Genomic DNA, 13237 nt, shown 5'->3' with positions numbered 1-13237 from the left:
TAACTTAATTTCTTGAATCCCTTTGTATGATTTAATCTTCTTTGACTGGGTCATCTATGCGAAAAAATGGTTCAGTTTGATGTTTGCCACGCTTTTTCACAGTTTGCTACATTGCTGCATGAAAACACTGGAGAATTGCAACAGAGTTACGCAGTTATCTCCATTCTTTAACTTACTGTTGCTGCACATTTCCATCTACATCGCCGAATGAGAAACTTCAGGGCTGCAACACGAGTCACTCAATTATTTCTGTCCATACCCTTTTGTGTCTCCCCTCTGTTTTGTAGTCTAGAAGACTTGCTTACTATGAACAGTAAACAAAAGAATATCTGAAAATCCACATCTCATTTATGAGAAGTGATGAATGGTGACTTGGAAGGAAGCTAGGATTAGACTCGGTTTGATAATAGGTGCAGATTTCTGAGCTTTTTTCCTTGTAGTCTGGAATCTGTAGCTTCTAGACACTGTTAGATAGTGCCATGCCAATTCAAACGAGTTATTTTCAATATCATTTATGCAAAAGATTACCTTCCATATCGCTGGTTCTCTCCCCTTCTCTGTTTCTTGGGTGTGGTTATTATGAGGAAACGGAGAAGCACTAGAAAACTCGTGCCGTCCTAGTCAAACAGGGAATGGAAGATTTAAGCTGTGTTTGATATGCATTTTCAGAATAGATTCTGGGTCTTGAACGCATTGTGGAAGCCAAAAAAATGTAGAAAAACTGAGTTTCAAAATGCATTTTAGACCCAGAGTTTTCTGAGAATGCATACATACCATGATACCAAACACAGCTTAGTCTAACCATTACGGGTGCCTATTTGTTTGTCTTACATGGGGATAATTAGGTAACTTCACATATTGCGTACCACATATTTTCTAACTCACATTCTGTTTGAAGCCTTTACTGCAAATATGACACACTAAAGGGTGTGGTTTTTTTTAATGAGGGTGGGTGTTGGTGCAAGCCTTTCTGTGAATGCAGGGGGGAGGAGAAAGGGGATAGTACGTGTGGAACCGAGGCTTGAAACCGAGACCTTAGGAGGCCTAACTGCCTATTGTGTTAGCCCATTCCAGCTGTGCTAGGCAGCTAGCTGTCCACTATAACGATTAAGACTTCATATTGTGAAAAATATGCTTTGTTTTGGTCCACCGCCTGTTCATGAGGAACATTAATGAATATTGGAAGATTGCTAGGGAATTAAAAAGAAGGGAAGAAAAAAGTTTCAAACTTAAGAAAGGAAAATTTAAAATTATTACCCAACACGATTGGATGTAATTTTTTATTATATTTAGTAATGATACTTTTTTAGATGTAATTTTTATTTCATTTGTCAAGGATTTAGATATAGAGTAAAGTGAAATTTAATAGCCAAATATGAAATGATTTGAAATTAGGAATATAATCATGTGGGGTTAATTATTTCAAAATTTTCTTTATTAGGTTTGAAAATTTTACTTTCGTTCCTTTCAAATTCTCTTGCAATCAAATAGAGCCTTAATGTCACAAGTTCCATGTGATAGAAAACTTAATAACTATTTGATAAAAACTTTAGAGAGTTTTCCTCGATTCTCTTGGAATTAAACATCAATGAATCTATCATTATTATTACTCCCTTTATTTGTTGGGGGTCCGAAATATCCTTCATTGTTCCTAATATCCATCCAAGTGCAAATGAACATCGAATGTGGCTTGAGATTAACTTAGCCCCAAACTTTAGTCTAAAATAAGCATGCTATAGGAGTTTAAATTTGTTTTCTGCAATTCACTCAAGACTCCATTGTTGCACACTATATATATTTTATGTAAAAGGAATAATAATTTTGTCAAAGACTTATTATTGAGACCTCCTTGATAACACATCAAATTTGGCAATTCATCTTACACATATATCCCATCATGTATGAGTTGTTCCCTTTCATTTTTCAAGAAATTAAAGATGAAAGTTCTAGAGTTCATGTCATAGATTTTTAAACTTGTTTATTAACACAAATTAATCGGAAAATTTTGAATCATATAGAAATAGTAATGTGGATCACATGTCTATTAAAAGAATGATTACCATATATTTACCAAAAAAAGAATAAATACCATATATTAATAATAAAGCACCTATGAGGTGCTTCCTCTGCACGACTCTCGTCACTACAAGACAGGTATCTAAGATATAAAACTGATCAATTACTCTACACTTCACTCTACAACTGAATGAATGATTGACTGCCACGTCTCGTCATGGCTTTGATATAAGGATCTCTGTCACTATCACTTACTCTTTTGGGACTTTGGACTCTCTCGAAAGTCAATGGTGGCGGCGTTGTATCCTCGCCATCTTCATCAATTAAGTAGGTGTGGAAGTTTAATTTACTAAGATACCCCTTACGGGTATAACATTCTGATGTTTTAAAACTTTTTCAGTAAAAAAAGGGTAAAGGACTAAAGGGCAAGAGCGAGACAAGCGACACCGTAACAGTAATAAAATCTCCGTTTCGGACTCTCGGTCTTCCCCGAAACAGAACTTCAGGTACTGAGTACTACACAGCAAAGGTGTGAAGGTGAGAATCTCTGCGGTTCGATCTCATAATTTCGTAACTCCTCGACTTGTCAGCTGCGCCATTTTCTTTCTCTTTCTGTCTCTGTGGATTCAAGACTTCCAGTCGGATAAGTAGTTGAAAATAATCTGGCTCTTCCGACAACAAGAAGTAGTTTAGTTATTCGTCGCCTATATTGATTCATTGAATGAATCCCTTAAAAGTATCGAATGATGGATTCCTTGTGATATGATAGGAAGTTCTGCTGCTCTCTTGTTCGCCTCAGACTTCTCTAGGGTTTCTTCAAGTCCGGTGGCTGCACAATGAAGGAAACGGAGATGGTCGGCAATGATCTCAACGGCTCGGAGGAGGACCTGCTACTCCCCGATTCCGGCAATGGTGGGGAACGCTCCTGGCGATTGAACTTCGACGGTCTTCAGCTATCTGAGCACAACAAAGAGAAACCACCTCGGGGTCTTCATGACTGCCTCGGTGTCTTAGGTCATCGTATCCGTTCCTTTCACCATTCTAGTATTTTATTCGAGCAAGCTTTTTTTTTTTTTTTCTCCTCTTTTTGAAACATATTTCATTCGTTCCTTTGTTATTTTTTTTTTCCGATTAGTTTTGTGTGCTGTCCTTTTCTCTTTTACCTTCTTCGGTCTTTGGCTCTTTATTGGAATTATTCTGTCTGCTCTATCTGTAGAATTTCTTGATACATTAGATTCTTTTTTTTTTTTTTTTTTGATGAATGATTCTATTTCTTTGATCAGGTTCATATTCGTAGTTCTATTTTTATTTCTATATATTTTAATCCATCCCTTTCTTTTCCCCCTTTCAATTAGTGTTTGTCCTCATCCTTAATATTACTACCTTAATTCCCATCTTAAAAATGGAATTGCCTCTTCTTTGCAAGGAAGCGGAGGATTTTATGTGAGTTTAGTACTCTGTCTATCCAGGGATAATTGACGTTAAAAACTTGATGAGCATAAAGTTGAAATCATTGTCTTCTATATCTGAGTTTAGTACTTTGTAACAAACTGTAGGTCACAGTTCCCACCATTGCATTTTGTACATAAGTATGGGAATAAATGATGGTAGGGGAAAATTTCTGTTTAGATAACGCCTTTACTACAAATAATGATTGAAGAAATTGGATAAATTCTCTTTTTTCATAATATATTTGTTTTGCTCATTGATTGCAGGTCCAGAGGATGTTGTGGCTGAATACTACCAACAACAGGTAGAAATGTTGGAGGGATTCAGTGAAATGGACGCCTTAACAGAACGTGGTTTTCTTCCTGAAATGTCTCAGGTTTATATTTGTGCTTTCATTATCTTTCCTCTACAAGAGCATTTTCTAAGTTTATTTAACAGCAAATATTTTCAATTGACATGGTCACTGTAATGGTTCCAGGAAGAGCGGGAAAATTTGGCTAGAAGTGAGACAATGGCCATTAGAATATCAAATGTTGCAAACATGGTTCTTTTTGCCGCCAAAGTTTATGCATCCCTTAGAAGTGGTTCATTGGCAATCATAGCATCAACGTTGGACTCACTTCTTGATCTCTTATCAGGTTTTATCCTGTGGTTTACTGCATTCACCATGCAGACACCAAACCCATACCGGTACCCTATTGGAAAGAAACGGATGCAGCCATTGGTCAGTGCCTTCATGTGTTAGTTGCTATTGATTGCAAAATGCTTAATTGGAATAGACGTGCATACAAATTTGTATGTTTTAATGCAATATTCCTTTGTACATTTAAGCATCTATGCTTCTTTTGGCACTTCTACATGCACATTAGTTTATGTGTATACAATCAAGCGTGCTAGTAATAATAATTGTCAATGTATGGCTCATTGCATTCCAGGCTTTGTGCAGTAATAGTGTCTTTTAACTAAGAGATGTTGTCTTGATGCTGGTCAATGAGTTAATCTCCTAATGCTTGAAACTGTATGACGTCTGTAATTTCAAGTTCACTGTGTCAACTGTTAAGGAGCTTAGCTATCTAGTACTAGATTATGACATCTCTTACCAATGCAACAGGTAGTGTTGTTTGGTGCTTCTTTTGCTTGGGCTAATAGTCCCTGATTTCTTTCACCAAATAGGTTGTAGTGCATGTTTGCGGGCATGGCTGCATGGCCCTGTGTATTTATTTGTTTTCATTATAACAGGGTAACGTTGCATGTCATCATCTGATATATTTAGGGAAGGTTGTAAGGGATGGTTTCTTCCAAACCACTTAGGGTCCTGTTTGGACTGAATAGGATTTGCCAGTACTGTTTACATAAAATATATTGGGAAATAAATGAAAAAGTTCAAAAGATTAGGCAGGCTGCTTATTACCCTTCTTTTTTTTTTTTTGGTCATTGCCGCTTGGAATTCCTTATCTGGTAAAGGATCCTCTTATGCCTTTATATTAGCTACTCGCTTAAGTAGGGAGGAGACTGAGATAACCTATTTTTGAGGAAGAGAATAAATTTGTTCTGTAAGTGAGATAGGGTCTATAACTGTTCCTTGTCTTTTCTTCTGCATATGAAAAAGTGGATCTGATTGATGCTCTATTTATTGGATCCAAGTTGCATTTAACAAAATTTCATGCTTTTATAGTATTTAAATGGAGTAATGTTTAATCCAGCAGGCTTATTTCTGCACCGGAGAAATTTTTATGAAGTGAGGACCCTTGTCCATTTCTCTATCATAAGGCATGGCCTCAATTTTAGAATGTGATCAAAGTGATGGAAATATGTGAACTCCCAAACCCCCCCCCCCCCCCCCAAAAAAAAAAAAAAGAAGTCTTGAATAAGAGTTGTTTGTTTCAATGCTCAATCCTGAGCCAGAGAATTTTATGCAGGGAATCCTCGTATTTGCATCTGTTATGGCTACACTCGGTTTGCAGATAATCTTGGAGTCAATTCGGACGCTGTTATCTGATGTAAGTAGCATCTGTTTTCTTAATTTGACTCATAGTTTTAAAAAAATAAGTTTTTTTGGTAATTCCTAGTGCTAACTCAAGTTCCTGGCATTTCACCCACTATCCTTCCAGGAAGGTGAATTCAATTTGACCAAGGAGCAAGTGCAATGGGTGATTGGGATCATGCTCTCTGTGACACTGGTTAAGCTCCTCCTAGCTGTTTACTGTCGCACGTTCACCAATGAGATTGTCAAAGCTTATGCCCAGGATCACTTTTTTGATGTCATCACCAATGTTATCGGCCTTGTTGCTGTTCTTCTTGCCAATTATATCAATGATTGGATGGACCCTGTTGGAGCCATTATTGTAAGTTATTGTTTTGAGATTAGACTTTGTGTCCTCAACTCCACTATACAATTAATACACTGCTATCAGGACTTACCATTTGATGTGTCCATTTGAAGGGAAGTGAAACAGAATAAAAACAAAAACAAAATGATTTTTTTAATCATTACCAACAATGATTGTTTTGATTGATTAAGTTTAACAAAAATACTAGATATAGTAATTAAATTTTGGGGAAAGTGTCTCTAAACCACCAGTGTAGCCTACACCCTGTCGTGCAGAGTTCTTTTTTATGAACTTTTCTCTTTCCTAAAAATAAAATAAAAAATTCAACGTGAGAGGGTGTAGGCTATGCTAATGGTTCAGAGAACCCTTCCCCTTAAATTTTATTTGACTTTTCAACCAAATAACTTGGATTTTAGTAGCAAATTATGATAAGGCTTGGGAATCTATTTGAAAAGTTCTAGGACTCTTGGTTCCTCCATGGCCCAAATATTTTCCATGTGGCATATTGGATGGGGTCCAAATTTTGTGGATAGGTAGATCCTTAGGCCCCTGCTCACATGTCAAATTCAGCCCATGCCAAGTGGAAAGATTGACCTTTGAAAATCCAGGACTGGGAGAGTGCACAGTAGTGTTCAAAGTACCAGAAGGCATGAATGGACATAGATGGGGAATGAATGCCAATACATGGGGGTATTTGCTTGTATTAGGCTCTGAAATACATTGCTAATCCAGACCATGCCCTTTCTAGTCAATGGTCAGAGTAGCAAGGTTATCTGTTGATGTGGCACAGTGAGTGTGGGCTGCATGGGAAGCCCTTCCTCAATGGGCTGTGGAAATGCCTTCAGTAAAAGTGTATTACCATAAAGGGTAAGAATTTAAGGTAGTTACATAGTTATGATTACAAAAGTTTTCCTTTTCTTTTTTAAATTTATTTTGCATCCGTCTGGTTGCAAGAAAAACAACGAAAATGAAAGGGAAATTGGTTTGAAAAAGGAAACTTTTGTAATCATGTTTGTCTAACTTAAAACTCTTACTATATTTGGTAATTATATTTTCCAGATGTAATATGTATTTTGTTTTTCAAATCCAAGGGATTTGATTGCAAAGTAAAGTAATATTTAATGACCAGATTTGGATTTAGCTACACAAACATGTTAATTAATGATTACAAAAGTTTATATTTTAGTTTTGATTTTATTTTACTTCCTATCCTTTTATTTCCATTGCAATGAGATGGAGCGTCAACTTTTAACCAAAAGTTGACCTTACTGGTACTAGATGATGAGACTAACCTTCTTTCTGACTCACCCTCTTAACATTCACAAGATATCTCTGACCTCCACATGAATGCTTTTCTGATTGGGTTGATTTTCAAGTAAATGATATCATTCTTCATGTGTGCCATGAGTTATGGTACAGTCAGAGTCAAGCTTCTTTCTTCTCTGCCATATTTTTTTCATATGTTTGCACTGGTTGAATGTGAGCTCATATTTTTTGCAGCTTGCCATATACACCATCCGTACATGGTCAATGACCGTGCTGGAAAACGTGAATTCCCTAGTAGGCAGGGCAGCTGCACCAGAGTACCTGCAGAAGTTGACATATCTTTGCTGGAACCATCACAAGGCCATAAGGCATATTGACACGGTGCGTGCGTACACCTTTGGGTCTCATTACTTTGTTGAGGTTGACATTGTGTTGCCATCTGATATGCCATTGCGGGAGGCACATGATATTGGGGAGTCCTTGCAGGAAAAGCTAGAGCGTCTACCTGATATTGAGCGTGCCTTTGTTCACCTTGATTATGAGTTCACACACAAGCCTGAGCATGCTCAAGCTCACTCTTAGCTCTTAAGGGGGTTGGGGCTTATGTGTTTTGAGTATAATATGACCATTTTGTCTTCCTCCCAGATGAATAGCACTTCCTTTTTTTGGGAGGTTTGGGGGGGGGGGGGGGGGTTGTGGTTGTTGGGGTGGGGTTGATGTCAAGATTTGAACGTTTATCATTATATATATTGTTCTAGCAGTCACTGCATCTACCAGAGAATGCTAGTGATGCCCAAAACATAAAAGTAAAAGGCAAAAATGAGATGCCTCTTTAAAGTTTCCTTGAGCTTCCTGTAATCTTCCCTCTCTCTCTCTCTCTGTCTCCCTCCCACCCTTCTCTTCCATAACTGGTTCTTGATCAGTTTTTGAATTGCCTTTAACACAACTTGAGTCTGTGTAGAGAAAATTATCTTCTCCAATTCCCTATAGCTCGGCAGTGCGACAGTGCTAGTATGGATGTCCGACACATGGCAGCTTGGACATCCGACGGTCCAAGCTCATTGACTATGTTGAGCTCAGACCGTTAGATGTCCGAGCTGCCACATGTCGGATATCCACACTAGCACTGCCGCACTGCCGAGCTATAGGGAATTGGAGAGGATAATAATCCGTCTGTGTAGAGGGTAACCAAAATGTCTCTGATCTTGGAAAAAGCAATAGCTCTCGCAAGATTTGGGGGGTTACAAATGTTTCTGTGAAGTCCATATTGATTGATCCACAAGACTATTTATATCCAAATTCCAGTGATATCTTAAGCCCCAGTACTGTGGATTGGGCAGCTATTACTTTTTGATTGGTAAAAATGATTGCTGAGTAGTCATGCCCAACCTAGATAAGGTTGCTGTTAACCATGTGTCTATTTTCAGCGATCTGATTTCTCCATGTACCTTGTTCAATGGTCTTCCCCATATTTTGTCTCTTGGAAAGTATTAATAAGCATGCTTATCTATTACCAATCTACGCATGAATATCCCAACAATTTCAAAATTTAATGGATCCATGTGACATTAGCAAGCTTGGACTTCTTGTTGTCCCTTCTTGCTCTTATTTGGAGATCCTAGAATCTATAAAATTTCTGTCATTGCAACTACCTGATCCCTTCCAGAACCAAATTCTTCCACAGTCTATTTCCTTTTCCTTGTTGCAGATGTATGCAGTGAGGGAATTCCTTTTTTTTCGATCTAATAAAAATAAAGTAGTAAATGTTATAGATACCAGATGGATCAATAAACGAAAAAATGTACAAGACAGGGGAAGAAGCCACCTTGCAAAATTTAAGCACGAGGAACAAGTCGTGCTTCTTGCTTTTGTTTGTAAATAGGAAGTACATTATCGAAAGGTTTGCTTTAGGTCATTGAAGTGTTGGGACTTTAGCAGGTTTTGGGTTTTGCATATTATGACAAATGCTCTTTGCATTGCCCACATAAAAAGGTGTTCTTCATTGTACCACATGGAAGGGTGATGTGAACTCCAGTGTGAGCCGAATGCTGTTATTTATCATTCCATTAACATGTTTTTTGATCAATTTAAAATGACCTACTATGGCATGCCAAAATGACAAATATTAGGACCGCATAGGAAGGCATTCCTATGTGGCTATTCAATAAACCACACCTCAAAAAGATACACGGCAAGAAATGGGAAAGAAAAGGCAAAAGGTCCACCTAGGCAAGAGGGGTCTTGTTCGGCGTAAACACAGTTGGCCAGGTTGCGTGGTGCTTGTGCCAGCGTAGGGGTCAATGGGAAGCACGCATGGAGCACGGTTCACCACCATCCTAGGGTTCACAAACGCTTCCTAGGGTTTTAGTCTGTTCCAAAATACCCTCTCGATACCCATTCTTGCTCTCTCCCACCCCACGGTGAATGAAAACTCGGTCAGAGGAAAAATCTCCTTTTTTTTCTAGTCCTTGCCGAAATTGGCTTCATATTAAATTGTCTCGATGTCATTTTCTTATCTGCAAAAGTGGGGGTTTTTTTTATAATAATAATGACATATGCTCAATTTAAATCCCAAATAGCTAAGCAATTTAGTTCCAAATTTAATCCAAAGTATTTTTAAAAAATTTTCAAACACATCAAGACTAACACCCTACTCCCCCCACCCCCAACACAAAAGAGCGCAAGAATTAACGTACATGATGGTGATCCATAATTTTTTTTTTTAAATAATGGACTTATCTTTGAGTTTTTTCTTTTTGGCATTTTTATTTTTTTCCTTCAAATGGTTGAAATCTACATCTGCCATTATCATCTTTTATGCAATATCTAAAATACTTTTCTCCTACAATATCTAAAGTTAAGAATTCTAAGATATAAAGTTGATTAGGATTCTTACCAAAAAAAAAAAAAAAAGTTGATTAGGATTACAAGATTTAAGGGATATGATTTTTTTTTGGGGGTGGGGAGTGAATTCTTTCATCCTTTTCCTTCACCATATTTTCATACCTTGATGGTGTGGAGACTGAAGAGTAATATCTAAATCCAATCTAACTTTCCTTTTTACTCATATTAAGGAAGCCGAATTCAAGCATAAATTAGTTTTTCTCTTAAATTTATTGGTTGAAAATCTTCTCCCAAGTTAGTTAACGCAAGTTGTCATTGGCCAAAAACAAAAAAAAAAAAAGTTAGTTAACGCAAGCCAAGAACCTGCGAAATTAATGCAAGTATTTTGCTTAGAGATGTCAATGGATTGAATTTAAATTCAAATAGAATATAACATTATCTGTATCCGATTAGTTTTCTATTCAGATAACTGATTTTTCTGATTTTTCAAATACAGATTTCACTAAACGGATATGAATAAAATACTATCAATTTACAACTGAGTGGAAACTAGAGAGTGGAGTTATGAGTAATCCACTAGGATTAATGTTGAAGTCTGATATCTTTATGAATTTTTTTCTTTTATTTAATTTTCATACGGGTTCGGATAGTTCTCACAAAACTGTTTTTTTAAATATGGATCACATAAACTTATAGGGAATTAGGGATACAAATCGAATACGGATCTTGGAGTATCCATTTACATCCCTAAATTGTTCCTAGCCGGTTTGGAGATTAGCTTATTGTCAGGGTTAATCTCTATCTAATGCCTGGTCCTTCGCTCCTTCGGTAGGTCTCATCCATAGAGAAAAACTCTTTTCGTACAATGACTTCATTATCTCTCCGATTCTATCAGTCACAATGGCCTATAAATTCCCGGTGCATGAGCATCAGATTCATTGTCAGTGATAAAGAACTCTTTTTGTTGTCTCTTTCTTCTTCTTGGGCTTCCGATTACACAACGTTGTGTTTGTTTGTAGCGCATCTGAGTGAGATTTGAAAAAGAGACAATGGCAGTTGATCTCTCTCCCGTGTTGGCAAAGAAACTCTATGGTGGTAATGGTGGATCGTACTACACATGGTTACCTTCTGAACTTCCCATGCTTCATGAAGGCAACATCGGAGCAGCGAAGCTTGCCCTAGAGAAGAATGGCTTCGCCCTTCCTAGTTACTCTGATTCCGCTAAGGTCGCTTATGTTATACAAGGTATATGAATTAATAATTATTAGAATAAATAAAATAATCCGTCTGGTTTTTCTAGTCTTTCTTTAGGTTCAGAATCCAGATTGAGATAGAAATTGGGATTGGTTTCCTCATCTCTCTCCCCCCTCCCCCTTCCTCTTTCTGATCGTCCTTTTAGTAATTTTTAAACCGATAATTCTATAATGATGTCTTCAACACCTGCAACCTGACTCAATCATGCCCCTCATCTTCTATCGATGATTTTTGTAGCTAATTTCTTGATTTAGGTTTCAGCTTTGTGCATTTCGATCATTAATATTATTTCTCTGAATTGTGTGGTTTTTTGAGAGGAAATTACGATCTCGATTGGTATGCTCATCTTGTTACTGTTGATATTGATCATCGATTAAATATTTTTGGATATGATTTTACAGGATCCGGTAGGGTTGGAATCGTTCTTCCCGAATCTGAGGAGACGGTGATCCCGATCAAGAAGGGTGACTCACTTGCCCTCCCATTCGGTGTCGTGACCTGGTGGTTCAACAACCAGGACGAGGAACTCGTCGTTCTGTTCCTAGGTGATACCTCTAAATCTCGCAAAAGGGGTGAGTTCACCGAATTCTATCTCACTGGTTCGAATGGATTCCTCAATGGGTTATCGACCGAGTTTGTGGGCCGAGCATTTGACCTGCCGGAGGATAAAGCGAAGGCGCTCGTTGGAAGCCAACCAGGCACCGGCATTGTGAAGCTGAAGGAAGGATTGAGCTTGCCAGAGCCCAAGGCAGAACTCAGAGAAGGGTTGGCTCTCAACTGTGAGGAAGCGCCCTTGGATGTTGACATCAAGAATGGTGGTCGTGTTGTGGTGTTGAACACTCAAAATCTGCCTTTGGTGGGACAAGTTGGACTTGGTGCGGATCTTGTCAGGATCGATGGACATGCTATGTGTTCCCCTGGTTTCTCTTGCGACTCTGCCTATCAGGTGACTTACGTGCTGAAGGGCAGCGGCCGTGTTCAGGTCGTCGGTGTTGATGGTAAACGTGTTCTTGAGACCACTCTCAAGGCTGGTAACTTGTTTATTGTTCCAAGGTTCCATGTGGTCTCCAAGATTGCCGACAATGATGGCATGCATTGGTTCTCCATCATCAGCACTCCAAAGTAAGTTCTCTCTCTCTCTCTCTCCCCCAATTCTTGAACATCTTTTCTTTAGAATACAAATTCCAATTTGATTATTAATGGTGGTGCTTGCAGTCCCGTATTCACCCATATGGCTGGGGCTACCTCTGTGTGGAAAGCTTTGTCTCCTCAAGTGCTTGAGGGGGCTTTCAATGTGGATCCTGAACTAGAGAAACTATTCCGATCGAAGAGGACACAAGATGCCATCTTCTTCCCTCCTGCAAATTAAGGAACCGGAGAAGACTGGCCAATTTTATTTTCAAATAATGAAGTCCACTGTAGTACTCACTGAATCTTTCCGTTTTTCTTATGGTTTAGGCCTTTTGTTTAGTATTCTGCAACAATGATTTTAATAAATTTGTTGGAGATCTCTTTCTTCTCTCAAACATGGAACATGGTTGATGGTACTAGATATTGGTATCGCTGGCGAGTTCGGTCCTCTGCACGTATAATTTTGTTTCCAATATATCGGGAATGTTGACTTTAAAATGGTTTATTTTTCAATCGATATGGACACCAGTACCGGTACCAATAAATTTTTATTTTTTGTTGGGTAGAATACCGGTACCAATAACTATAGCTAAAACAATGCTTCCCATATTATTCCAATGTTGTGTGGTGCAAAAGTCTTTTTAGGGGTATACATGTAGACCTTTATAAACATCATGGCACATCTGGTTTATCAAGTAAGTATATATCTCAAATGAGAGGTTTTATGTGGTAAATTGAGAATGAGGTAAATTGAACCCGATAATAAAGTGAGGTGTTTGATGTGGTAGAAACATTTGCAAAGTGAACAGGGGTAAGTAAGGAAGGGCATAAAAAAATGGTCACAAACTCTGCAACTATCTAAGGATTTCCCAAAAAAAAAAAAAAAGAGACTGGGTTGATTAAAATTGAATCAAAATCGAACAACCAAATGTTTAGGTATTCGTTTC

The 13237-nt window shown here is 38.0% G+C and overlaps 2 protein-coding genes across 2 annotated transcripts; both read left to right on the top strand.

Annotated features, from left to right (window-relative positions):
- Window positions 1-2719: 2719 nt before the first annotated feature.
- On the top strand, window positions 2720-7727 carry LOC122642671 (metal tolerance protein 11-like). The gene is made up of 6 exons (XM_043836219.1): window positions 2720-3030; window positions 3732-3841; window positions 3944-4189; window positions 5385-5465; window positions 5577-5810; window positions 7296-7727. The coding sequence occupies exons 1-6, from the start codon at window positions 2853-2855 to the stop codon at window positions 7641-7643; spliced, it is 1197 nt and encodes a 398-aa protein (XP_043692154.1). The 5' UTR covers window positions 2720-2852; the 3' UTR covers window positions 7644-7727.
- Window positions 7728-10930: 3203 nt separating this feature from the next.
- LOC122646454 (glutelin type-D 1) lies at window positions 10931-12533 on the top strand. Its single transcript, XM_043840015.1, has 3 exons — window positions 10931-11150; window positions 11561-12281; window positions 12375-12533. Exons 1-3 carry the CDS (start codon window positions 10955-10957, stop codon window positions 12526-12528), a joined length of 1071 nt encoding a protein of 356 aa, XP_043695950.1. The 5' UTR covers window positions 10931-10954; the 3' UTR covers window positions 12529-12533.
- The last annotated feature ends 704 nt before the right edge of the window (window positions 12534-13237 follow it).

This window comes from Telopea speciosissima, chromosome 1 (genome assembly GCF_018873765.1).
Source record: "Telopea speciosissima isolate NSW1024214 ecotype Mountain lineage chromosome 1, Tspe_v1, whole genome shotgun sequence".
Lineage (NCBI taxonomy): Eukaryota > Viridiplantae > Streptophyta > Magnoliopsida > Proteales > Proteaceae > Telopea > Telopea speciosissima.
Note: the sequence above shows the minus strand (reverse complement) of the source record. Positions and strands in the feature narration are given on the sequence as shown.